Genomic DNA, 28,000 nt, shown 5'->3' with positions numbered 1-28,000 from the left:
AACCGCCAGGCCACGCGCACGTCCACTAACCAAACGGACGCGTTGTTATCTACTACCCCTGCTCTGTGCTCGAGTACACACGCACTCTAAAGCACTCCCACCGAGGGGGGAGACTCCTACTCGGGTCCGATTTTTGCGAACCGGTGAGCGTCGACGGCCGCCAGGCGAGAGAGCGAGAGCACACGGTACGGCACTGCAGCCAACCGAACCCGTCGCAGTCGGTACGCAATCGGAAGCGCTGGCACACAGCGCAACGGGTCCACACTCGGTCAGTTTCATGCCATCCGTTCGCCGTACCGGACGCAAACCCGGACGCACCACCAACGCCACCACCATCAGCAACCATTGAGACGCCGGGGCTCGAGAAAGGGGGTAGGTTTCGTGTCAACCCTTCCGGTGGGTGCTGCTGCTGCTGCAGCTAGCACCAGGGTGTGAGCACCGCAATTGCGTACAGTGTGTGTTTGTGTTTGTGATGCTGCTGGCCAATTTGCGTGATTCCGGAAGTGTGCAAGTGTAGGATAGCGGAGCAAGTGAGAGAGAGAGAGAGAGAGAGAACCGGGCGGTCGTACACGCGGTCGGGCTTTTCCGCGGCTGCGTGCCGCATCGACAGCGGCACTTTTCGGTGTGTACACACGGCACCGCGAGAGCACTCGACGGGGAAGCGGTGGTCGCTTTTGTCACAGTAGCATCAGCAGCGGCGGCGTCGTCACCGACGACTTCTCTAGCGATTCCCAAACCCGACAGAATAGGCAAGACGCGTCCCGCGGCGACGTTAGCGGCTGCTGCGTCTGTTTGTGCTGCGCGTTAGTGTTTTTGTTCTATTTTTGTAAGTGAATCGCTGCTTCCCGTGTCCCCTTGCGGTACGTACCACTGGTGGCGCAATTTCGGGACGGGTTTATTTGCGAGACGAGCGGCAAAACGGGTGGGTGATCTCAATTTTCGGCACAAGTGAACCTAAAATATCTGCATGCTGAGTTATTACCGCATCGTGTTTTTTTTTCTTCTCCCTTTTGTTTTGTTTGTGAAATCCTCCCCCCGATGCACGCGAATGTCACAAACAGTGCGGTACAGAGTGTGTGAAGGTGCTGGCGGCGAGTGATCAGAGTGTGCTGTGGCGTAACTTGGATTCCTTACCTTGCTAAGTTGTCTTGTGGATTATTTTAGTGTTTTGTGCTTCCATCTTAAGGTAGAATAAACAACCAATTGTTTAATGATCTCTTCGGTTAGTGTGTTTGCTTTTAGTGGTGCAGTGTGTGCGAAATTCGGTGCAGAAAACGGTATACCGAGGTGTCTTCGGACAGGACGCGGAATTTTGTAGACACGAAAACATTCCTCTCTGGGTGGCAGAAAGGGAACGTGCGGGAGAAAGAATGCCCAAAATATGAGCGTTCTCGTGTGAGTACCGAATTTTGAGAGTGGCGATTCGTCTTCTTCCGTCGTCTTCGCCGCATCACGCCAACAAGCACAATGAAAAACATTAAAACTTTAAACACGAACGTAAAGAGAAAAGAAGCAAACAAAAAAACTTACTGGTTGGTGGAAATTTTACAACTTCCATGCAAAAGAAACAGAGCGTCTCCTTCTGACAGCATCGAATGTGGTTGTGTGTGCGTGGAAATGTCCGTGTTGCTCGTAGCAACAACAGCAACGCTGCCTCCTTTTGTTTGCCTGTATGGGCAATGGATGGCCGCCTAGCTGCTTGCCATCACCAGGACAACGGAACCTTCTTGCGTTAGCCCGTCCACCCCTTGCCCACTGTGTCCGACTGTGGGAAATTCTCGTCCCACTCGCTCAGACCGATAAGGGTGAGGGAAAGGCCGTGGGAAAGCGTAGATCGATACACAGTTCAACACCGTTTGGCGGTTGAATGGTGAAAGGTTTCAGGTTAGGATTGTGCAAACAACGCTTAGAACGAGGTTGGAAGACTATAAAAAAACGGGACGTTGTACCCGGTGGCCTCCAGGTGTCTAAAATTAGTAGACATGGCCTGGAAGCTTTAAATAGTAGTTGGCAGGAGGTTTAAAGCAGTAAGCGCTCTAAAAATCTTTGTCTTTGACTGTCTTTAAACATCAGTGAGGAAAACGTTTAGCCAAAATTTTGCAAAAAATGCCAATATCCTAGGAAAATCATCCAGCACCAAAGACGTGAAGTTCGTTAGACCCTAACATCGAACAGGATCTTTCATAACGTCATAACGTCTTCCCCATTTCATGATGTATTTGGCTGTAGCTTGGCAAAAATCGTCATTATGGAACGTAAATTGGATAATTATAGAAATTTATCATTATTTTTTGTCAATATGTATATTGGATACGAAATATCAAGTGCTCATGTTAGAGTGTACCGCACTGTAAAGGCAGATTATAATTATGGAGAATGTAGAGAGGAGCAAGCTTAAAACAAAATGAAGCATTTGAGTAATTTGTAAACAAGTAGGGGCTTAAGCTTTGCAATTTCCCGGGAAGGTGTAGTCCTTGGTAAGCCAACATGGTGCGAAGGAATGTTGTTCCAATTAATTACTCAACAATTATCGATGGAAGTATAGACATAATAAGACCATGTTTTTCGACTACACCCGAAAGATTGTATCGAATTCCATTAATACATGTTTGCTACAATAAGTATTCCCTTATACAGGTTTAAAGTAATCACCGTTGAAAATTAAATTTGGTTATTTTTGGCAATCTAAGTCACTCATTCAAATGATTTCAGCACAACCGCTCAGCCACAATAGTTTGCTTATGAATGACTTTTAACGTACGCTAAATGGGGCCGCCCAGTGGTCTATTGTCTAGACGAGCCGATTCTTGTATAAACTGAACCTAGTTCGATTCCCATCTAGAGCTTTGCCCAAGAAGATAAACCCCATTATATATACTATACGGTGATTAAGTTGGGACTAATTAATTCCAGTATCAGTATGTGCGGTGTGTGTAATGGGCAGGAAATAACATAAAATAAAATCATATAATCATTCTTCAGTAGTTCGTTTGACGGTTTTTTATGTTCCTTTAATTCGCGAAATGTTATTAACGCTGCAATTGAATTGCAAATCGAGCAAAAATGCACATTTTGCACAAAAATCCATATTGTAGAAAAAAACAGCATTTCCACCTTTGCAAAAAAGTGTGCATGCTGTCGTGAGCTTTGCTTCACGTTAAATTAAACGCAACTTTCAAACACGTAAACGAAAAAACGGGATTAAATTTAATCAATTCATGCACTCGGCGCGTGTTTATGCACCCCCTCTCTCCCCCCCCCCCCCCCCCCCCCCTTTGTCATCAGTAGGGGGAGCATCATCAACAAAACGTTTATGAGCTTTTTTACCACCTGCAAATGCATTTTCTCAGTGTACCGAAAACCGACCGTGCAACTGGGAAAACAGAAAATACCCTCCGCACACAGACACACACACACTCTATTAATTACGGTTAAAGGGATAACGGTTGCTGCACTCATGCAAGCCCCTTTTGGGGCCTTTTTTGTTTGCTATGGTGGTATCAACCAAGTACGCGAAAAGTTGTTCAGCGTAGCCGAGGTGCCGTCACAAACCGAGTAGGGAGAATGGATTGGTTAATTTGCATAACACTCGTGTGCGCCTCCATGCACGAGATTGGCTTTATCATTTTATCCTTTTGGCGGACAAAAAAAAACAAAAATGGAAATGACAGAGCGGGAAGAATGCAATGAGGTGGTGTAGAGCAAAACATAAACATCGTTGCTACGCTCAAGCTGATATGCGGGACCACCAGCCCGGTACCACCACCACCACCACCACCACCACCACGAGGACTTATCTGAAGCGTGTGGAAAACTTTTTAATTGAATTTCGAAGCTAATTAGGCTGCGCCACTTCCCCCCACGGTTCGCTTTCTCTTTCTTTCTTCAATATCCTAGGAAAATCATCCAGCACCAAAGACGTGAAGTTCGTTAGACCCTAACATCGAACAGGATCTTTCATAACGTCATAACGTCTTCCCCATTTCATGATGTATTTGGCTGTAGCTTGGCAAAAATCGTCATTATGGAACGTAAATTGGATAATTATAGAAATTTATCATTATTTTTTGTCAATATGTATATTGGATACGAAATATCAAGTGCTCATGTTAGAGTGTACCGCACTGTAAAGGCAGATTATAATTATGGAGAATGTAGAGAGGAGCAAGCTTAAAACAAAATGAAGCATTCGAGTAATTTGTAAACAAGTAGGGGCTTAAGCTTTGCAATTTCCCGGGAAGGTGTAGTCCTTGGTAAGCCAACATGGTGCGAAGGAATGTTGTTCCAATTAATTACTCAACAATTATCGATGGAAGTATAGACATAATAAGACCATGTTTTTCGACTACACCCGAAAGATTGTATCGAATTCCATTAATACATGTTTGCTACAATAAGTATTCCCTTATACAGGTTTAAAGTAATCACCGTTGAAAATTAAATTTGGTTATTTTTGGCAATCTAAGTCACTCATTCAAATGATTTCAGCACAACCGCTCAGCCACAATAGTTTGCTTATGAATGACTTTTAACGTACGCTAAATGGGGCCGCCCAGTGGTCTATTGTCTAGACGAGCCGATTCTTGTATAAACTGAACCTAGTTCGATTCCCATCTAGAGCTTTGCCCAAGAAGATAAACCCCATTATATATACTATACGGTGATTAAGTTGGGACTAATTAATTCCAGTATCAGTATGTGCGGTGTGTGTAATGGGCAGGAAATAACATAAAATAAAATCATATAATCATTCTTCAGTAGTTCGTTTGACGGTTTTTTATGTTCCTTTAATTCGCGAAATGTTATTAACGCTGCAATTGAATTGCAAATCGAGCAAAAATGCACATTTTGCACAAAAATCCATATTGTAGAAAAAAACAGCATTTCCACCTTTGCAAAAAAGTGTGCATGCTGTCGTGAGCTTTGCTTCACGTTAAATTAAACGCAACTTTCAAACACGTAAACGAAAAAACGGGATTAAATTTAATCAATTCATGCACTCGGCGCGTGTTTATGCACCCCCCCTCTCTCCCCCCCCCCCCCCCCCTTTGTCATCAGTAGGGGGAGCATCATCAACAAAACGTTTATGCGCTTTTTTACCACCTGCAAATGCATTTTCTCAGTGTACCGAAAACCGACCGTGCAACTGGGAAAACAGAAAATACCCTCCGCACACAGACACACACACTCTATTAATTACGGTTAAAGGGATAACGGTTGCTGCACTCATGCAAGCCCCTTTTGGGGCCTTTTTTGTTTGCTATGGTGGTATCAACCAAGTACGCGAAAAGTTGTTCAGCGTAGCCGAGGTGCCGTCACAAACCGAGTAGGGAGAATGGATTGGTTAATTTGCATAACACTCGTGTGCGCCTCCATGCACGAGATTGGCTTTATCATTTTATCCTTTTGGCGGACAAAAAAAAACAAAAATGGAAATGACAGAGCGGGAAGAATGCAATGAGGTGGTGTAGAGCAAAACATAAACATCGTTGCTACGCTCAAGCTGATATGCGGGACCACCAGCCCGGTACCACCACCACCACCACCACCACCACGAGGACTTATCTGAAGCGTGTGGAAAACTTTTTAATTGAATTTCGAAGCTAATTAGGCTGCGCCACTTCCCCCCACGGTTCGCTTTCTCTTCCCAAAACATTACCGTCTCTTTGTTTGTGTCACGACGACCACCACCATCATCCTCTTCACGATGCGCGCAAGAAGGATGATAACATCATTAACTGAGTGATTGTCATTGAAGCGAACGAGGCGTCGTTGGGTGAGCGAAACGGCCAAGATAAGAGTACCCCCGGTGGGACACCAACCTTGCTAGTAGAGAATGCACTTTCTATCCCCTTCCCTTCCACATGTTTAATGCTCGAAACTACAGCGATATCGTGACACACACACGTCGGTCGTTGTTCGGTGTGGTGTTGCGCGATGGAGTCATGCTGAAAGGTGCCTTCTGATAAACTAACCAATTGAAGCGCAAAATTACATTCCAGCAGATTATGCACCACACACCATACACAACCGGACTTGCACTTGCTGTTACCGGAGGTGACGCCATCGGGCGTACCAGGCGTACTACCAATTAAGTAGACAGCCGCTGCCTAGCTTGAAACTGCCTTATCAGCTGTAATGGGCTTTACACTATTGATGAAACGTTGGTAGATGTTAGCAGGACGGATGTTACAGCTTAATAAACGGTTGATAAAAGAGGAGACACTGCTAGTAGAGTATGACGACATGTTGTCTTGGTGGTGTACATAAAAGAGGGGTAAATTTTGATTAACTTTTGCAATCAGTAAGACAAACCAAAGAATGAGTTGTGACCTTACAAAAAGTTGTAGAACAAAGCGAAATTATGATTAGTGTACCAAAACAGTTTGAGATCCAGTTATGACATTTGAGAATCATTTAAAAATATTATGAAGGCTTCTGTGCCCTCAGCGCTCAAATTTCAATTTCAAACAAATAACGGCCCTTTGTTATTCATATTTATTCATGTAGGCGCGTAATCAGCAATATATGACTCTTTGCCCTTCTTAAGACCACCATAGCTACTTCAATTTGTCTCTTTGCAGTCGACATTTTGGCTCTACATGCTGCTACGTTTGCTGCCCACTGCGGCCGACGATGAGCTTATCAAAGACCGATCACACCCGACTACATGATGGTCTAATTGAGCTAATGATGAGATCTGGCACTGACTGATACTGAGCCAATGATAAAATCTAGTCATACAGGTCGATGTGGTAGTGAATCTTTCCCCACAGTCATTGTCCAAAAATCACCAGTTTTACACAATTACACGCAAAAACAACCAGCGAAGTCTTAAAGGTTGTTAAACGGTAGCCTTTTGAGCAGAGTTCTTAAACTGTTGATAATGCTTCAAACTTTTTTGACAGTGTTGGCGCGTCGAAGTGTTTGGCGCAAGCCGGCATGGAGCCGCCACTGGCACAGATCTTGGTGGTAGTAGCAAATATACAGATCATCTGATACAGTTGATACATCTATTTTTAACCATTTAAAGTCTAGTGGTTTCATTCCAAAAGAACACACATTTAAAATATGGTTAAAAAGTGTTGCAGATACGATAACACTTATAACGGCAGTCGTTTATTAACGATATTATAATAAATAGAGCAAATCGCGATGATGAAGAGCGCCTTCCATAGGGTGTTCGATAGAGCGATAGTGAAGAGCGCCAACGAGCAACTGAAACAGTTACTGATGCAAAAAAAACAACAACCCCTCTATAACCGTTGATGATGACCTTCACATTGGCAGCATAAGTATCTCTCCTCGACCTCGTCGTCAGTTTTCAATTTCTCCGTACACGAACCTCACGGAGGTTCTATTCCCATGCTAGCTCCAACGATCTCAAACGCACTAACCTCCGGACCGGTAGCGCAATCAAAGGCGGAAAACGGGAAACGCAAACGATTCACTTTGCCCGCCGTTCCATCCCATCGAGCCCAAGGGGGAGAAGAATCGAGAGGGTTTGAGAATCAAATCTACGACCACGGTCACGTTTCGTAATGCGTCTTGCCTAGCGCCCCAGCTCACAACGCTTCCTACGCTTCCAGCCCGCTTGGCCCTACAGTTTAATCAATCTGATGTATCTAAAACCCCCCCGCCTCATACCACATGCACTGCACAGGGCCTGGAACGGTCGGTGTTCTCTATTAGTAACTCACCCCTGTCTCTACCAACCCACTGCCGTGTCTGTTTGCCTCGCCGAAAGCTTTATCAGTGCGTGATCAAATCGCATGAATCTTAGAACGCGTCTTGCAGCGAAAAGCCGGACGCACGAAACATCATTCAGGGAGGGAGGGTTGGCAATGGCACCGGCCACTGCACGTATCTCTCCGTTCAATTAAACTCGTCGGTTGGTGTGTGTGTGTGTGTTGTGATGTTATTGTAGTGCGGCGGGCGCTCCAACAATGGCAACAGTTGCGACGAGCGCGTGTCGGCTGGTATCTGTTTGGGGCGATCGTTTGGAAGTAACGCGATATCAGCAGACATTGGACCATAGACAGTACACCAGCGATACAAAAATGTTTGTACAATTTGTGTGTTATGATATTGTGGTTTTTTTTTATTTTGTTTGGTAACACAAAAGGTAACGCTGATTACCCCGGTTCCCAGAGAAAGATACAAATGATTTTAAAATAGCTCTTCTAGTTAGCACAATACTGCCACGGTAACAATTCCCTCACATTAGCAGTCATTTTAACTGGCCAACGATACGTGGCGTGATCATCAAACAGCCAATATTGACCTTCAACCGCGTGCTGAACTACTAATGCGTTTGTCCATTGAGAGATCATGCACCGAAATTACTTTCGGAAGTTAGGCAACGTCCGGTCTGGACAATTTGAAACAACAGCTACAACAAAAAACATAAATCAACCAGTCTGCATACCTGCCCTGACCCCTTTCGCAGCAGCTTGCAGACGAGGGCAAATTTCTACTCGTTTTGGGGTGGAAGTTTGGGTACGAAAATCGCTTTATTTATTTTGCCTAACCCATACCGCCATCGCAGCAAACGAGCGAACCGTACGTGCGTGCGTGCGTTCGTGCGTATGTGTACGTGCGTTTACTTAACCCTGTACACTGCGTAAAAGCGCAACACGGCGGTAGAATGTGTACCAATTTTCACCCACTGCTCATTTTCTGCTCGTCTTGTAGCACTGGGGAGTTATTAGTTTTGTTTAATCAACAAAGAACGCAAGTATACACGCAAAGGTGCAAAACATTTAACACATGTGCAGCAAAACAAATAAACGCCTTCTACATCGCACCGTGCACTAAATGGACCTGCAATGAATGTAAATACTGCGCTGATCAAATTGTGCGTTATGCACACAGAGGGAGAGAGATAAACTGTTCATCTCTATCCGAGCGATTATGTCGAGTTGTGCCACCCTAAAAACGATGAAGAAATGAATTATTGCAAAAGGCGACGGAACTATTGTGCTCGTTACCCCCTTTTAATTAACACTGTCACTTCGCACAGGTATGTGATTTTCTCTTTGGTGATCATTCTGATGTCATCGTTTGCAACTATTTCATTAAAACCTAATGGCGTTGGTGATGTTCTTCATTCTCTTTTGTGTAACTCTTGTCTTGTGACTCTTTTGTGTAATTTTACCAAAGCATAATTTACTGCAAGTAAGAGAAGAGCATGAGTGCTATCTGTAGATGTACAATTACATGCAACATCCATACATTACGGATCATTTGTGACACAAGATACATGATGCTTTCGAGATTTTGGATGCACATTTAGTTCATCATAAGTAATAATAGTGATGCGTAAAGTTGGCAAAAATTCGGAGTCGACTCCGATCCGACTTCGATAAATTCGAAATCGACTCCGGAAGTTAGGTCCGCGCTGCAATATCGGGAGTCGTCTGGAGTCGCCCGAAGTCGCCCGGAGTCGTTCGGAATTGGAGTCGTCTGGAGTCGTCCGGAGTTATCTGGAGTCGTCCGGAGTTATCTGGAGTCGTCCGGAGCTATCTGGAGTCGTCCGGAGTCATCTGGAATCGTCTTGAGCCGTTTGGATTCGTTTGGATTCGTTTGGAATCGTCCGGAGTCGTCTGGCGTCATCCAGAGGAGGCTACAGAAGAAGTCATCCGGAACAGTTGGAGTCGGCCGAGCTCGGCTTTTATAGAAAGTGCACGATCAAAGTGAAAGACAAAAAAACACAACGCAAGGAAATGTCTGATCACAAGCACTCCGACCAACTCCGACTCCAACGAACTCCGATTCCGAAAGACTCCGGACGACTCCAACGACTCCAACGACTCCGAACGACTCCAAACGACTCTGTACAACTCCGGACAACTCCGTACGACTCCGGACGACTCCGACTCCGAACGACAGCGGGCGACTCCAGACGACCCCGGACGACTCTGGACGACTCCGGGCGACTCTAGACGACTCCGGGCGACTCCGGACGACTCCGATCCGGCTCCGGGCGACTCCCGGCGACTCCGAACGACTCCGGACCACTCCGGGCGACTCCGACTCCGGGCGGATCTAGTGGTTCCATTTTGCCGGAGTCGGAATCAGACTAACAGTCGGAGTCGGATCGGAGTCGTGGGTGCGCTCCATACAGCACATCACTAAGTAATAACTGTTAATAACTCTCGAAAAAAACAAAAAGACAGGGTTTATCTGTTTTATGAGGCTTCAAAGGAAGTATTACAATATATAAACCATGAAATCTGCAATTGATCAACGTATCAACGTTCAGCGTTACACTAAATGAACGAATTATTATTTATTTATTTATTTTATTTATTTAAATGAAAGGATTAGCATTAACGATTATCATAGTAATAGGACGAGAGGTTTCTGGAGAAGAAAATGCCAATATTACTTAGTACATACTGTAAATTCTGTTATGCTGTGGGTATCTTTGTCCCAAATTATGTTTGTCTGTGTTCCGTAATTTATGGATGAACCCACATGAAGCGCGCTGGTTATTAGTGCCGACTGCGCTAAGCCACTCTCTTCAAAATAATATTTCGGAGCTTGCAATATTGGTGATTTAAGTATACTGAAACTGAAAATTGAAAATGAAATGAAAATTCAGAAAACGAAACCAATTTAGGAAATGTGAACTGACTGCGTTAAGGTACTAAAAGCTATACGGATCTACCAAAAATAAATCGTACAAAGCTAAATTTAGCTTTCACAGAAACATTGAACGTATCCATTGATTTTAAGGAGCTAGGAGGAAGATATGTTCAGTGCATGGCACTCCGTAGGCAGAATGATATGGAAACATATTTTAATACTTGAGAAGTCGTTTCTTAGACACAGTCAAAAGACCTCTATGAAACTCTTTGAAACTCCTTTATCCAAAATTGTATGTTAGCCTTTATACTGGTCGAAAAGATCTCCAAACATCTTCAGCAGCTTATTTTGAAAATCAATCAGACTGTTATCAAACATAAATTAAGTAGATTTAGCACAGAAATCAAGACTAGTGGAGAACTTTCCACTCTGAAACCGACTACTCCTTCTTCCTATCAAACTAGGAGAAAAAAAAATCATAAATAATGACTCTTTCGTAGGATGTTTTGCCTGCAAATAGAGAAACACAAGCAGCACATTGTCTTGGTGAACGCCTTATCTTAAGTGGTCCATCGGCTCTCGGGTGAGGCCGATTACTGTCCTGAGAGTCGTTCGCCTGTCGGATTAGTCGGAACACTTAAGCAGCTCAACCCGGTACTACTTCGTGCCTTCCGCCCACAAGTGGACACTCTCGCACATCAAGACAAACACACCAATTACGCTATGTTATTCTGTTCCGCCCGTAACCCGCCATCGTGAGCTCTACCTCTCCTTCAATCTCCTTGCGGTTTCCCCCATTCCTACGAAGAGTGGCTTCATTAGTCGCCTAAAGGGGGTGAAAAAAAAAAAACACACACACACACACACACACACACAAATAATGCGCACAATTGCAGCTCATCACATTATCTTTGCGTTGAAGTGTGACGCTCTTGCCAAACCGGAACATAACAGCAGCGCAAGAAATGTAAATGAGGAACATCATCAAGATACTATGGCTATATACCCAGTGCGCTCATTTCCTGCCACCGCACTGCACTGCGCCATCGTCAATGTGAAGAAAACTCCGCTCATTATCATTTGCACTCAAAGGACGCTCTTCTCCTTTTCAGATTTTAACATCACCACCTCCACCACCACCGGCGTTTGACAGAGGAGGATCGTGCGTCTGCAACAAAAAGGGATCACCGCTAATCACAGCGCAATCAATCAACGTCGGACGGACAATCCACTTCAAGTTTGCACACACATACACACACAGTACGGTCGCCACACCAATTATGCGCCAGCGGGACCAGTCCGACGATATCAGCGCCATGTGCCGAGCGTCCTGAAGCGTTGGAGACTACTTCCCCGGTCTGCTGCGGTTCTTTAGCCACAGTTCCTGCCCATCCCGTCCTTCTTCCCAGTATTCGACTCTTTCTCTCTCTCTCTCTGTGTGTACGTCTAATCGGATCGAAGGACGATCGATGGACGAAAGCGTGGCGCGACTACATGAAAGGACACACCAGGACCAAATGGCGCATCATTAAGCGCCTCTTTCTATTCTTTACCACCCTCTCAGTTATTCCACTCACCGTACTCTACCTAATCACCTCCGATCAGCTCTACCGTTTTCGCCAGTACACGGTAAGTTTCCCGGGGGAGCGCGTGGGTTCTTATGCGTACTTAAATAAGTTACCGGTAGCGACAAACCAGGCCAAAGGTCTATTTAGCGCTCGAATGTATATAGATGTCAAATTTATATTATTTTACATAGTTTCTTTGGAAATTTAGTGTGATGAAGGGGGTTGGTGAGTGTGATATTGGACTTAATAGATATTAAAAGTTGTAAATTAATGCGATACTTCTGAAGATCTATATATCTAACCTCAATAATATATCTGAAGATCAAAAGGAAAAATTATATTACATATTATGTTTTATTGTAGAAAATGAAGCAAATGGTTGAAGAAGCATTAGCATATCTTATGGTTTGATCTGTAATATGCTCCATTAGATGAGCTACGTTAGGTTAGACATCATCGAATTTTTAAAGTTTACTTTCATTAATTCTCTAAATGGACCTTTAGCAGAATTTAAAAATAGAGAACATAGTTAGCGAACAATAAAATCCTGTCTTTTGGTGTATTGTTAGGCTCGAAATTTGGATTTGTATTTTGAACGATGTCATCAAGCAAACAATAATTCACATCCACTTTCACTCAAGCACCAAACGGACCGTCATCTGCTGCAGTAGTTCTGCGCAGTAAATCGGTTCGAAGATAAGCTGTGTATTGTTACGTCTCATGTAATCGAATGTAATTACCCCACAGCTCGCTTTTCTGTACTATTATTACCTTCTATAAATATGCTCCAGATAACACGATAGCTATTCTTAACCGCTATCGAGAAAGAGAGATATTGCTACCATTTGTGGTACCAATCCCTCCCCCAAAAGGCCCAACTACGTCAAACCGATACAGCAAACAGGGACTTTATATGTCGTGAACGGGGAACTACCGACCAATGCTTTGTGTGGTTGGTAATTATGGATGCGAACTAATGATCCCCTTGTGGAGCAAGAATGCGGACATCAACCAGCCCCTTTCAGCCCGGTCCAAAAATGGGTTCAATCTAAAATTAAATCCTTTCCGTTGACAAATGAAACCCAACCAAATGAGATTGGAATGATTGTCCTTTCAGTGTACTTCCAGCAAAAACAAATACACGACCTAAACCAACCACACAGTACACTATTCCCAATCAAATCGAAACAGACGAAACTCTCAGCCAAATAAAAGCCCAATTTCGTATGTATTTATCCTTTCCTTTTGGAAATGATAGGCTTACACTTTACACGTGAACCGCATGAATCGTTCATGAGGAGCTGGTCAATATGCTTCCCTATCGCTTCACGCCTCTGAGCAGGGAGAAAAAGGGTAACAACACCACCCGCCTAAAGGGTATCTCTGTGGACGTGTTTTTGTTTGCTCAACCATTGACCCAGTAATTGATGGATCCTGTTACATCCTACACCCGCTACCGTTGAGTTTGTCATTCCCTTTTCTACAGAACAGATCGTTGACAGACGGGTGTTCCGTTCCAATGTTCGGTCACTTAACTTACTCTGCAAAGCAACAAAAGTAAATGGGGAGAAGATGCACAACGACAAAATAAAACCCACACACACATACAGACAGAGTTTATAACAATTCCCTGTCCAGTACTTTGTGACCGGGGAGGCAGAGTTTGTGTGTGTGTGTGTGTGTGGCCTTAAAAACAAAAGTCACCATCAGAGTAGCAGTACAAATGGGTTATCTTGGTGATAGCGAAGGAGTGCAAGACAGAAAAAAGGGATACCTATACTCCAAGGGATCGCCTCACATCAAGTGGCCCGTAGCGCTTTGTAGGGATCTTCCTTCCCTTGCCCATTCCCGTGCCCATCATGCAATGGATACGGTTGACCGAAGGAAAATGGAACACACAATAACGAAAACGTCCAATATTTCTTTCAATTTAATACGCTACACGGCGCTACACCGGGCTGAGTGACACTTCACCGAATCGCCGCAATCACTCGTTGTTTCCCGGCCGATGGTCTGAGCTTCTAGACCTCGGGATCGGGTTTCAATTGCCCGCGTGCTCCACTCAAGGGCCAATATTAAGGGCAACAAAATTCAGACGACCGTGGCGAAACAACCTTTTTTCCAGTTGCTTGATTTTAGCGCTGCTTCGGAGTGCTCCAGCAACAAAAGGGCGGGTGGTTTTTACTACCCTCTGCAAGTGGTGGTTGGGAAATCTTCTAGCGACGCACAAAACGGGTAAAGTGATCTACAATGATTCGGTCGCTTTATTTGTTGCTTTGTCGTGTGTGCGCCGGTGTGTGTGTTTCTTTTAACCTTCTAAGCAGCTTATTTCGGAAAGCGGAAAAACAGGAAGCCGACGTTTGTTAAGGTATGAAATGGATCCGTCGAAACGACACCCATAAAGCGGCGATGCCCTGCTTCATCTTTAATTCGTTGAACAATTGTTTACTGTCGATAATCGATATTGCTACAAATCAAACCACTTCCGCACAAACAACCTTTACGGCTAATGCTGTCCCCATCCAGTTATGAAGCAATTCAAATCAGGCTCTGGGGGTTGCTAGTGCAAATGGTCCAGCGAATGTTTTCCATATTTTAGGGAAGAGTTTTCAATAGAAACCATACCGCACTCAAACACTCCAAAAACAACACGAATCGATTGACATTTAATGGTAATTAGTGGAACGAACCTGTTACCGTTTGGTGATAAATGATGGTTAAATGGATGGCGTTTTTTTTTTGTTTTGACATTGGACGCTTTGGAGTTTGTGTCAAGCAAATAAGAGAAGAGCAGAACATTCATAAAACATGTATAAGGCTGTCGTCAATCAAGCAATGCCAAACAAATAAGACTCAATACGTACTACGTGATATGCTCGTTACCTTAACGAACTGGCATTCCAATTGCAGCAATAAGTTGAAGTAGAATATAAAATATTAGTCGAGTGTATATAACGACATTCAGCTGCATTTAAAAATAAACAATTAAAAATCACGTACAAACATCCAAGAAAGAAGCCACACAAAAAAAGTCAATGGCAGTCAAGGAGCTAGAGCATTGTAGGTGGTCGAACTTCCAAGACATCTAACTGATTGATTTGAGACCTTGTTCGTCCTGTTTGCCAGAATGTGTATAACAGTGTAGATACGTTTGATCGAGATTAATTCTTGCACTTGTTTGATGGCTGACAAAGCGCTGAGGTTTCAACCATATAACTTGCTTGATTTAAGTAGTTCCTAGACTTTTTGCCAATGAACTGTCCCCACAGTGCAGGCATCAAATGTATGATTTAGCGACACACTTGTACAGAGTTCTAATCTGGAAGGTGCGAAATCACAAGCACAAACTTGAAGTTATGGGGTGAGATCAACCAGAAAGACAAGACATGGCGAGTAGTGTGTGGTATAGTCTCTAAATTAGTATCTGATCTGAACCTTTATAGATGCAATGCATTACAGTCTCTCCCCGAGTTATACGAATAATGCGTTGCGGAGGCATTCATTCTCGTAACTCGGATTTTCGCGTAAGTCGAATATCACGTTTTCAGCCAAAATATTGTTGATAAATGATTATTGTTGATGAAATTCAGTGCTTGTTTGCATTAAATTACACATTTCAAACAAATAGCATGAAAAATTTGAGAATTACTACCCAAGAAAAGAGTTAGTGTATAGACATTGGTTTTGTGTAAGTGATTTAATGTTAACGCAATCCAAAACAACTTTGTTATACCAATTAACCATCTATAAGTTAACAGGATGGAAATTAAAGGCTGAAACTGGGGCCCTTTCCGTTTTAAGTTGGTAGGCTGAAATTTCAGCCTGTCAGCTGTTTGCATTGTAAAGTAGTTTTCGAGCTGCTATCTAAGCTGCTAACATACAGGTGGGCTTATCCCAAGGTGTATGAATTTAGAAGGCTGACTTTTATCGCTTCTATTTCAGAATCAAGATTTTAAGAGTGGTTTGTGTATTCGTCAAGCTACCAGAAAGCCTGTTTGAGCAAAAGTTTTCACCCGTTTTGTGAAAAAATGACGTTTAAATTTGGTTATAAAATACATGTTATTTGACCACCTGGACCTCATACACTTTGATTCTTAATTCCACCACCTGATCTCTTTAATGCACCTTGGGATAGATGTAAACATCACATTGTTTTGCCATTTTTCGAGCAGGTGCTCAAATCTAATTCTAGCTTTGAGGCTAGAATAATCTAGACTGAAAATTGCAGGCTAGTTTTGTGTGCAGTTTTGCATGGAGTGTTTATATGATTTCAGCTTCCAACTGTCAAACTCTATATAAAAAAGCTGACTAGAATCGTGAAGGGCCCCACTGTTAGGTGAAGAGTATGCATTAATAGGACATTTTACTTTTCAATTGTTGAAGAACATCTACCAACAGCTCGCGCTTGAAAATTGAAGGAGTTTACAAATTTGATATCAATTACCTTGCAATTTTTACTCTTATGAATGAAACTATTTATATGTATCCTTGGAAAGCAAGGTAGTTCCCCATTACATGGTTGGCTTGAAATGTTGTTTTTGCTTTTTATTTTGGGCAATTAAAGAAACAAGAACTTTGAAAATTAGCTAGGTGGCAAATGATATTCCACTGGTAGATGTTCGATGACATCAATAATACGACCCGTAAATATCAAAGCCAACGTCATCAGATGTAGCTTAAGTACCAATTCCTTGAGCTGCTTGAGCCATAAAATACTGCTGTGACTGTCATCACATTGAACCGTTCTGAGACCCTTTCCACCACCCAAACGAGAATCATTATTGACTCAAAAGTCTCATCAGCCATCAAAATTACGCTTTCTATGCAAACAAACCAAGCGTAGAAGCAATCAGTCTTTTTTTGTTTAATATTCACCGATCAATATACAAAAAAGCACACACGAACGAAGCACGAACAGCCAACGGTGCTGCGCTCTCATAATAATTCGTACTCCAGCTTTTCGCACAAACTCCATACAAAACGAAAGCAGCACACGGCTGCAACAAGCGGAGAAAAACTGGAACAGCGTACTGGTTTTCCCCCAGCCCCTTTTCCCACATCCGGATGCGAGAAAAGGCCATGTTTGTAAGGTAAAAGGAATAAAACCTGCTACCATCAACATACATCTCCAACGCGCGTCGCAAGAGCCGTGTGTAGTACTCCCAAAACATCCCATTCTGAAGTCACCCTCCAGGAATGTAAGGGTGAGCTTTCCTTTTTTTTTTTTTTGCCCCCTTCTCAATCTCAATCCCGCTCCATATTTACTGCCAGTAAAGAGTGGTGTGTGTGGTAGATAGATGAATGCTCTGTATGATCATCAAACCCAAATGAATCGTTTTGTTGTAGACTGACTGTACTGCACAGCCCTATACTCGCCTTCCGGGAAGAAGTCACATTCTGACGCATCACAACCACTACCACCATCGCGTTGTTTGAATTTCCCATACCCCGCAGTGGAAAAGGCCCATCCATTTGCCGTTCGAGTGTTTTGCCAACCGGGGTTCGGGTGAAAACTTTCCAATTCTACAGCAAACATACTCCCCGACGTGTGCAGTGTGTGTAACATTTTCATTCCATTCCATCATGTATGTGTATGAGTGTTTGTGTGTGTGTGTGTGCCTTAAGGCCTCCCTCTCTCTCTCTCTCCCACCTTTCCCCCGCAATTGCAGAGTGCTCTGTAAAGCTCCGGATCCTTTCGTCGAGTTTGTTTGTGTCAAACAAAACGGCGCACCGTAACGGCCCCGGAAGCATCAAAATTCTCCCTCCCGCGCTGCATTCCCATCCCGCCTGGCGCGCAGAATAGCATCCATGGAATCCATTAACAGACAACTAGCACCGTTCGAAGCTACCAAAGACTGCCTTCTCGCTCGCTCTCTTTCTTTCTCTTTGAATATCGTTTTCCTTCACTGGAATGGGACGACGGATCACTGGTTGAACACAACTCTCGGTGGTCTCTTTCTTTGCACACTCCACAGACACACACACACACACCAGCTGGCCCGGGTCTCACAAAACACGCGCTAAAGCCATCCAACATTTAGCCGATCTTGTAGTTTCGTTTCCCATTTCCGCCCGGGGCACCGCTGTTGGGCTGTTTTCACAATGCAAATTTGCTGATTCTAACGATCAAATGTTTGTGCCCGGGCCCCTGGTACAGATGATGCTACCACGTGCACCGTGTGGCAGGTGTGTCGCATGGCCGATAAATGAAACCACCGACAAGCGTGTAGTGTCTTTCCCTGCTTCCCCACTGTCGTTCCCAAGCATCTTTGCCGCGTGTGCGACGAAACATGACACTCTGAAGCTAAAACGAGATATCGGAATTTTGAACCATTTTAAGTCGCAACGGGGCGGTCTTTTCAACTTCCCACAAGCATGAGCGGGGAAAACGCAACGGTCACACGTGTAATCCAATAAGCGAAGTTGCATAACTGTCTGCCATTCTCAGCACCTGGACCTGGCGGAAGACGACGAACCCCGCACACTTGGAGGATTTTGGAGCATTCGCTTTTGAAATTCTAGTGAAAAGAAAGCAAACCTTCCCAATACGACACGAACGGTTGCTGCTTCAAAAGAATTCGTGTTTTGGCTTGTGATAATTTTGGACAGAAAAATAAAAACTATAAAAAGGGACACAAAGGACAATTCAGATAAACTGTGTTGTCGTCCTTGTAGTGGTGAAAAGAACACCACTTTGTGTGTTTGTGTGTCTATGTGAGGAGTAAAAGGGGTTCCACCAATCTTCCGCATCCCTTCTGTCCGAATACCCTTGCTTTGTTCCGGTTTTAATCTTCTCTCCCATTGCTTGAAGTACCACCCATTACGCGGAGAGTACGTGACGAAACGATGCCACATTTACCACATTCTTAATTACGCCATAAAGGACCGTGGCGCTTGCCCCTTGTTGGCCGCAGTAAAAAAAGAAAAGAAAAAGATGCTTCAGACCCCACCACCACCGTCATCATCTTGAGCATTTTAACCGGTGCAAAACTTGTGCGAAAGGAAAAATAAGGACAAGATTTCACATTCCGAGCCGCTTCCCCGCTTCCTGGTTGTATAAGAACAACACCTCACACAGTACACGAGGTCAAACGATCTGAAACGGCAGAACGGCTTTTGCGCCATCTCTTGTGCTCTTCCCGATGTTCATTTTTGCTTGAATAAACAGCATAACAGAGGGAGAGAGTGTCCTGGCGGAAGGACGATAAAACTAAACTATTGCTCAGATAAAACACGCTGAGGTGCGGAGCCTGGCGAACGGAAACGGGCCAAAAGTTCCGGTACGACGTTTTACCTTTTGTGTGCAAGAATGCTCAAAACATGACAGCTGGAATAGGAACAGTTCAGCCGGGCGATGCTTTTGGGAAATAATGGGAAAGTGCGCCCCGTTGCACAACCAATTCGGTGGCACTGAAAGCCCGAGCTGCAATGCATCGGGCAGGTTTGGGTGGATAACATTCCGAAAGTAGTGATTAGAGAGAATGTCTTGTAGGGTATATTCAAGCCTTTATGTACGAAACTACGCCTAGAATTATATTCATGGCATTAAATATTACCAAAAACTGCCGTTAAATTGTACTTTTAACGAAACTCAATCTTCTCCAATGCCCAAACCAATTCTAGCTGCTTGCCAAGTTGAGTTTAAAACTGTTCATATGGAAAAAGTTCTTTACAGAAAGCTCCCAACCCAACAGAAAATGTTTAGAATTTGCCGAACTCCATCCCTCCCCCTTTCTGCTCCCCCCCTTCGGCGAAAACATCATCATCATGAGAATTATTTATACACGTTTAACTCCCAAACAACTTTGCCTCTTCCGAGCCCGGCCGGAACGGAAATTAAATTTAACGCTTATCTTGCAGTCTACATCCTCGCCATCCAGCACCACATAACTTGTTCGGATGGGGAAGGTAGAGGTGAATTTGTACGTACGTTTGGTCCATTCCTTCCGCTTTTCACAGGTTTTCCAGTGGACTTTTTGATATGGTAGAACGTTTTCGTTTAAAAACATGTTTAAAAGATGGGCTGGAATAGTCGAATTACAGGGGTTTTCGAGTCGGTTTCAAATGTGAATAAGTTTTCTGAATCTTTCGTTAAGATTCATTCATATGAATCTCCAGTGACGAGTGATTCGAATTTCAAATCGAATTATCAAAAATTAATGAATCTCTAAAGGCTTATGAATCTCTAAGGATTAATGAATCACTAAATATGCATGAATCTTCAAGGATTCATGAGTCTCGAAAGATAAATGAACCTCCAAAAATTCATGACTCTAAAAGAAAAGAAATACATTAAAACACATATAAATCCAAGGATTCATGAATCTTTAGCGATCCCACCTCACAACATGCCCGTCGTAGGTTCAAGCCTCGCATGGACCGTCTCCATATAGCAAAACAAACTATCCGGCAGCGTAGTACTTGCAAAGAAGTACCTGTATAGGTCTGTATACCTCTAAAGCCTGTATAGGATGGTATGAGCAGGTGGCTTGTTACGCCAAGGAGAATAATGATGAGAAGCTTAAGCTCTATGAATCTTTGGAGATTTATGAATCTCCCTTGAGATTCATGATTCCCTAGAGATTCATGAATCTTTCGAGATTCATGAGTCTTTCGAGATTCATGAGTCTTTCCAGATTCATAAATATTTATCTTTGCAACCAATATTCAGTTTATTTGAACCATTTCATAGATTCATTCAAATTCATGAATTTCAATCACCCAACAGGTTTGTTTATCAAAAACTGTTTATCAAAAACTTTTGTATTGATATCCCAGTTAAATTTCAAATCTTCCACATGATTCTCAACACACCACAACTAACTGTCAAACTTAATCGAGCTAATGGCGTGTTAATAATCATGTGCATGATGATCTCAAATATTATTGTCATGCAAATATAACATTTGACAGTTGTTGGAAAAACGTCTCGAAAGCAGTAAAAGTAACTGATGCTGTTGTCATTGGAAAGTTACTTGTAAAACTCTGTAAAACTTTTACAATATTCTCGTGAGTTCTAGCACATGATTGTACATGAACACGCCGCAAAGGCACTGTCAAACTGAGTTGAACCTAAGGTTTGTTGAAAAACATGTGGAAGAACTAAACAATTATTACAATACAAATTGCTTATATGACTGCTTTTGAAAAACATCTCCCGAGTGGTAAATAATGCTGATCACATTAGAAATTGAACTCAAAAATCCATGTGTTGTACTTTGTGGTAACAATATTACAATCACGAACATTCTTTTTGAACGATTTAAGCGAATTACATTCTTGCAAATGGAGGATATCTCGACATCAAATTGTTAGACTTTTGTAAGAAAAATTCACTTTAGAACTCCTTTTCTCAACCTGAATGGAGTCAAAAATGGAACGAGCTTTATTATAATAATTACCAAATTTTTCAAAACCAAATTGCGGCAGAAGATATATAAAAAGAAACACCTTTAAAGGTCACCTCTGCCTATAAGATGACCTCCAAACTGTACCTGTCCTTTGCTAACACTTGCCATTCGTATGACCTCCCGCCCTTATTTCCACTGCAACCCCTCTAAACAGATAAACTTTAATTTATCCATTCCCAACCTATCCCAGCCCACCCTCCTTCGACAAACAGTCGAACCTTCGGCCTGTCACAGCAACACAAATTTTATGTAGCGCTAGTGCCAAAATTTTTGGTGCACAGAACTGCCCGACCACACACACACACGGTAAACAAATCGATAGTGTTCCGGTCAGTGAGCTTGGCCGATCAATTTTGAAATTCCCACAGCACAGTAGGGGAGGAGGAGGTGGAAGTGGAGGTGGATTGCAGATAATCTTCAAACCCATCCCACCCGTCCCATGAGACAGCTGGCAGCATGCCAAGCATGGAATGACCAAAATATGCTTACGGTGCCCCTATGCTTGTACTACCCTTTTACCCCCCTTCACACACACACCTATGTGGGGTGGTAAGTTTTTGCACGAACAAATTCGGTAGCTCGTGCACAAACAATATATCTTCCCCGTAGTTCCGGGAGTGCCGGGAGTGTCGGTCATTCGCTGTCGAAACACACGCTCGATTGGAGCTCTGTCGATGGATGGTCTTCGTTTTTCGAGCGAAGGGCACCTGAAAGCGATTGGTAACACACACCAAACAAAAAAAAACAACCGACAGAAGCAATATCAGAAGAGGATGTTTTAAATCATTCCGTCCCCTCCGATCGCCCACACCACACCACGTGACCCTTGCTAACGCTAGGTAGCAACCCTCGCTGACAAACCCACTATTTGCACTGACGGATGGCATACACACACTGCTCTCTGCATGCACGTTGCAATATGGTGCATTATCTCTTGCGCAATGTAGGTCAACGGGTACGCTGATTATTGGTTCGCCCTTTTTCATTATACATCATTCGAACAAACTCCGGTAGGTTTTTTGTTGTGGTTGTTGTGCTTGTTACGACGAATATGACAAGGATTTGCGGGAAACGTGCCAGGCGCCTCCATCGCCGGTGCTCGCACAAGGTAAGCACGAGTCATACCGAACGGCATGAAATGTGTATGCGCCGGCATTGTGTTTTTCATTATTATAACTATCGAGCTGGAAAATTAAGTTCCTTCCATCTCTGCTTCCGTAGCAAACAACGTGTCAACAGCGAGCCTGTATGTGTGTGTCTTGTAGGAGCAGTGGTTTTACGCTTCCGAAACCAAACGTGACGTCATCCAGAGCTTGCTGGTGACCGCTTACGACGACTAATGGTAACGAACTGTGTGTGTCGCATAATTACCCTTCCGCGCTATTCATCTGCAGCCTGCCAATAACCGCAGTGGACGGTGGTGGTACAACCGGACGGAACAATCTTTTACACACCTTTGCTACCGACGTCTGCTGTGTGTTAGTGTGTTAGTGATGGGAGAAATCAAGTTTTCGTCGGAATCGATTTCGGCTAGGCCCGAAGTTTTCTGGAATCAATCCCGGATAGTAGGTCCGGAATCAGTTTCCGCAATCGATGCCGGAATTGGCTCCGGAATCTGCTCCGGAATCGTAATCAGCTCCGGATTCGGATTCGGAATCGGCTCCGGATTCGGATTCCGAATCGGCTCCGAATTCGGAATCGAAATTGGCTCCGGAATCGGAATCGAAATCGACACCCGAATTGGTTCAAGAAAAGGCTACGGATTCGAAATCGGCTGCGAAATCGAAATCTGCTCTAGAATCAGCTCCTGAATCGTAATCAGCCCCAGATTCGGATTCGAATTCGGCTCCGGAATCGGAATCGAAATTGGCTCCGGAATCGGAATCGAAATTGGCTCCTGAATCGGATTCAAAATCTGCGTCGGAATTGGTTCCGAAAACAGCTACGGATTCGGAATCGGCTCCGAAATCGAAATCGGCTCTGGAATTGGTTCCGGAATCGGAATCAAAATTGGCTCCGGAATTGGTTCCGGAAACGGCTCCGAATTGGGAATCGGATCTGGATTCGAAATCAGCTCCGAATTCGGATTCAGCTTTGAATTCGAAATCGGCTCCGGATTCGGAATCGGCTTCGCAATCGACTCCGGAATCGGCTCCGGAATCGAATTTTTAATCGGAATCGATTCCAGCATAGGTATCGGCTCCGGAATTGATTCCGAACACGGAATCGGAATCGGGTAGGTCCGATTCCGAGCTCCCACCACTAGTGTGTGAGTCTTTGTGTGCCATTTTATCATAATCAAGGCATAACAAATTGCGACAACACGCGACTGTCCCACGTGCGGGTAGTTTTGTGCGATACAAAGAGAGCGCAAAACAGTGAGCATCCGCATCCATGGGTCACCTTGGTCCGCACTGGATTGGATGATTTTCGCTCGGGTTAGCATTAAAATGCCATTACCATGGATTTAAGTGTAGCCTGGTAGCGCAGTCGCACTGTGTCCGCTAACATGATTTGTGTTCATTACCGATAGTACACAGCTACAGAAAAAAAAAAAAACTATTTTTAAGCCATCTTTCTCGTTATTTCTCTTGGACGGTCCACAAACCGGATACAAAGAACAATCTAATTAAACCTATAAACTCGTGTTTTTATCCCGTTCGCTTCACTAATCTTTTTTAATTATCCTGATATGTGTATCTTCTCGTTTTTCCTCCTTCCCACACCGCCCAACACAGTACGGAGCAATCGCTGGCAATGGATCGACACGCCAGCAGCTGCTCCCGTTCCGTGTGCCGCTCCATCCGCCCGACGGCATCGTGCACCATCTGCGGCTCGCGCAGCACCGGCTACGGCCGCAGCAGCACGCACAGCACGAACGGCAGGCCGGGCCGGATCACTACTCGGCGCGGGCCGCGCTTAAGAACAACGCTACGCTCAACAGCCAGTACCGGCTGGACATGGAGTACATGAAGCGCCGGATGGAGCATCGGGTCGAGCGGTTGCAGAAAAAGTGCGCCGAGCACCGGCTGAACGAGCCCAGTAAGTACCAGCAGCCCAGGAAACAATTAAAAAAACCTTCGTTTTCGTGATTTAACGGTTATTTTGCTTTGATTCACTTCGATTCCTCGCAGAGCACAACTATAAACCGAAGGCGTGGGAATATCTGATCCAGCCCGAGTACCATCTCGTCTGGTGCAACGTGTTCAAGGCGGCCTCCACCTCCTGGATGTACAACTTCAACCTGATGGCGGGCTACACGCCCCAGTTTCTGCGCAAAACGAAGGACGTCCCGTTGCAGCTGGCCCGCCAAAAGTACCCCCGGCCGTCGGTGGAAAAGGTAAGCTGGCAGCTGGCATTGTCGTATGTTTTTTGCATTAAAATTGCAATACAATTACGGGGAGGGAGGAACCACTTAATTTCAGTATCCATCTCTTCGATGATATTGAGGTGCTTTAAACGGGGTCGCACAAAATCAATACTCCCTTCTATTGCCCGGATAATAGCGGATTATGATGACCGCATGACAAACAAAACGTAAAATATGCAAACAAGCAACCTGATCAGCCTTTCAGCCTTCCCCTCTCGTACTTTCAATCGATTGGGATTGATTTCATTATTAGCTGCACCCCCACCCCCCTTGCCTTTCTTCCGACGATAATCAAATGGCAAAACTTCGGTTCCGGTTGTTAGCGTTTGCTGTATGCCGTGCCTATCATATCGAGTTTTATCGCACCCTCGCTCACTCTACACCCCCCATCTCTGTCCTGTTTGCTTTTCCAACAGCTAAAGCAAGCCATCAACGAATCGATATCGTTCATTATCGTGCGGCATCCGTTCGAGCGGCTGGTGAGTGCGTACAAGGACAAGATACAGTACGCACTGCCGAACTCGCACCACCACAAGCTGGGCAACCGGATCATACAGAAGTACCGGAAAACGGTCAACGGGAAGGTAAGCGGCCGCACCTGCAAGCGGAAAAGAAACGATCCCCTTTAAATCATTCTTTTTTTTCTCTCTCCCTCTCTCTCTCTCCCTGTGCAAATTGCCTTACCCCCGGGCACAGCCGACGACACTGCTCAAGCATCCGACCTTTTCCGAGTTTGTCAATTATCTGCTGGACGAGATCAAGCATCCGCACTACGAGATCGATATGCACTGGGTGCCGGTGACGCACTTCTGCACGCCCTGCTTCTTCCATTACGATGTGATAGCGAAGTTCGAGACGCTCGAGGAGGACCAGAACTATCTGGTCGCGATCGGCCACCTGGACAGTGTGATTAAGCCGCAGTGGAAGAACGCCGGCAAGGGGGCGCACACGAACGACGTGCTCGCCCGGTTCTTCTCGGAGCTGGACAACGCCCAGATCCGGGGACTGTACGACTACTATCGGTTCGATTTCGAACTGTTCGGCTACAGTGCCAAGGGCTACTTTAAGGACTTAATTACGAACTAGTTTAGGTGAGCAAATTCTGGCCCAATTCTGTATCTTCTTGACCCCTTTTGTCGTTCCGTTGTAGTGAAACCAAATTGGAAAAATTGATTAATTGATGATAGAACGCTCTGAGAGGGGGGAGGGGGGGGGATAAATCCCTCCAGCTCGCAACGGTCGCTTTCTACCTTTTCTCCCTACTCTAGACGTGCCGAGCAGCAAAATTAGGGCAATTTAAATAGTGAGATATCATGGATTACGTCAAATTACTAGCGCGATAGCAAACTTCTACACACTAATTCCATGTGAAGGGTGGGGACACAGATCAGGGTAAAGAATGGAAGGGATGACGAGCGCGGGAACGTTTGGACGGCCTAGTGAAACAAAAAAGCAGAACAGAAAAGACACACCGAAAGGAGAGAGCGAGACACAAACACAGAGAGAAAGACACTAATTAAAAGACAACAATTGCGCGGAACAGCTTAGGATTAGTGTAGCGGGCATTAATATTATACATTCAGCAAGGAAAGGAAAGCATAATAATAACAAAGGAAAACGGAAACGGTCCTCCCAGCGCCAGCCGGAGAGTGCCGGAGAAAGGGGCCGCAGAATATTTTCTACATATTTGAGAGCAAAGCAAAACCAAGAAAACAAGAAAAGGATAATCAAAACCCAACTAGCTAAACCCCATTACTAGCTATTTACTATAGGAGATACGTCCATTAGCGATTAAGGCGAGGAAAAAATGGGTGAGGGGGAGGAACACATACATATGATTGCATGTTTCGGTGTAGATTATTTCTCGAACCAGTTTTACGCGCAATTACGGTTTTTTGTTCGATACGATTTCGGCATATTGATTACAAAGGAAGCATGAATTTCAAAATTAAGCTTAACGTAAAATTATTGAAAAATTAATAATAATAGCAGAACGCTCCCAACCCCGATCCATTTAGCGGCAAAACGATCCTGCTTTTGCGGCAAACCACAGGAGAGGCTTACCAAACGAGGTACCAAAACCGTGATTGATACAGTAGTTTTTAAGGCGTAGATAGCGTGTTTTCTTCATCGTGCAGATTAGGTTGTGTGTGTGTGTGAGGAAGATTCGATCCTACTTTTCGTTTTGTTTCGTTTTGTGTGTTGTGCAGCAAATGTTAAGCCCCATGGGAAGCAGAAACTTTGGCTTCCAATGTGCGTATTTGGAACAGGCTAGTCAAGGATAGAAATAGAAGGAACTCCCTCTCCCAGGGATGTCCGTTAGCGACATTGTTTTTTAATGGTTGTTGTCTGGTTTGCTTCAAGCACTTTAGCAGCTGTAGAGCATTAGCGAAAGTTTCTTTCCACAAACACAGACACACACATACACACATACACAAATGTATTCCAACGTAAGTTTCAACACCAAAGATATCAATTCCAAAACCGACCCAGTTGGTGGAGAGATTGTACAAAGAAACGAAACGGGATGTGTATCATGATATCAGACCGGGTGAGCAGAAGAGAGGGGAAAAGAAGGATACACCACACAAATCAAATTCGGTCGGTTTATCGGTATTAGAGATAGATTGCTAATCACTTAGTGCAAGAAAGCAAACCCCCCGCAATCACACGCTTTCCAAATTGTAGTGGGAAGGTAGAATAGAAAAAATCAGTTTTCCAAAATTTCGTAGCAAAAAAAAAACCACTGAGACCAAAATTTGTGCTCGAAAAGATTTCACCGCTATTTGGATGTGTAAGTTCAAATTCGGCCCATTGAAAATAAAATATCGGAATCGGAATTCGGGAGCTTGTGCCGGGGGAGCAAACGACAGAACGACAGTAGTGTAGTTTTGATTCCGTTTTTTTCCAAATCCGTTCCTTGTCCCCTTGAAAAAAAAGGACGAACAGAGGAAGATTTAAGCTCTAAACACTTATGCAATAGCAGTACGAAAACGAAAATGGCAATAAATAAAATTCTAGTAAACTTCACACCACACTATGTGCAACTTACTTCTTCCGTA

The 28,000-nt window shown here is 44.2% G+C and overlaps 2 protein-coding genes across 5 annotated transcripts in view; one reads left to right on the top strand and one right to left on the bottom strand.

The window, feature by feature from the left end:
• Positions 1-28,000, bottom strand: part of LOC5667304 (uncharacterized) — a 33,460-nt gene that overhangs the window by 4,506 nt on the left and 954 nt on the right. The gene's annotated exons all lie outside the window — the stretch shown is intronic.
• On the top strand, positions 13-27,968 carry LOC1276395 (carbohydrate sulfotransferase 11). 4 transcript variants are annotated; one of them, XM_061641247.1, is made up of 7 exons: positions 13-372; positions 1,228-1,395; positions 11,703-12,219; positions 24,307-24,610; positions 24,703-24,908; positions 25,355-25,522; positions 25,635-27,968. In XM_061641247.1, the coding sequence occupies exons 3-7, from the start codon at positions 12,085-12,087 to the stop codon at positions 26,022-26,024; spliced, it is 1,203 nt and encodes a 400-aa protein (XP_061497231.1). In that variant the 5' UTR covers positions 13-372; positions 1,228-1,395; positions 11,703-12,084; the 3' UTR covers positions 26,025-27,968. The 4 variants fall into 4 exon arrangements, with proteins under 4 accessions (XP_061497231.1, XP_061497229.1, XP_061497232.1 ...); XM_061641245.1 differs by lacking the exon at positions 1,228-1,395; XM_061641248.1 differs by lacking the exons at positions 13-372; positions 1,228-1,395 and adding an exon at positions 607-860.

Source organism: Anopheles gambiae, chromosome 2 (genome assembly GCF_943734735.2).
Source record: "Anopheles gambiae chromosome 2, idAnoGambNW_F1_1, whole genome shotgun sequence".
Taxonomy (NCBI): domain Eukaryota; kingdom Metazoa; phylum Arthropoda; class Insecta; order Diptera; family Culicidae; genus Anopheles; species Anopheles gambiae.
This window is presented reverse-complemented; position numbering and strand designations above follow the sequence as displayed.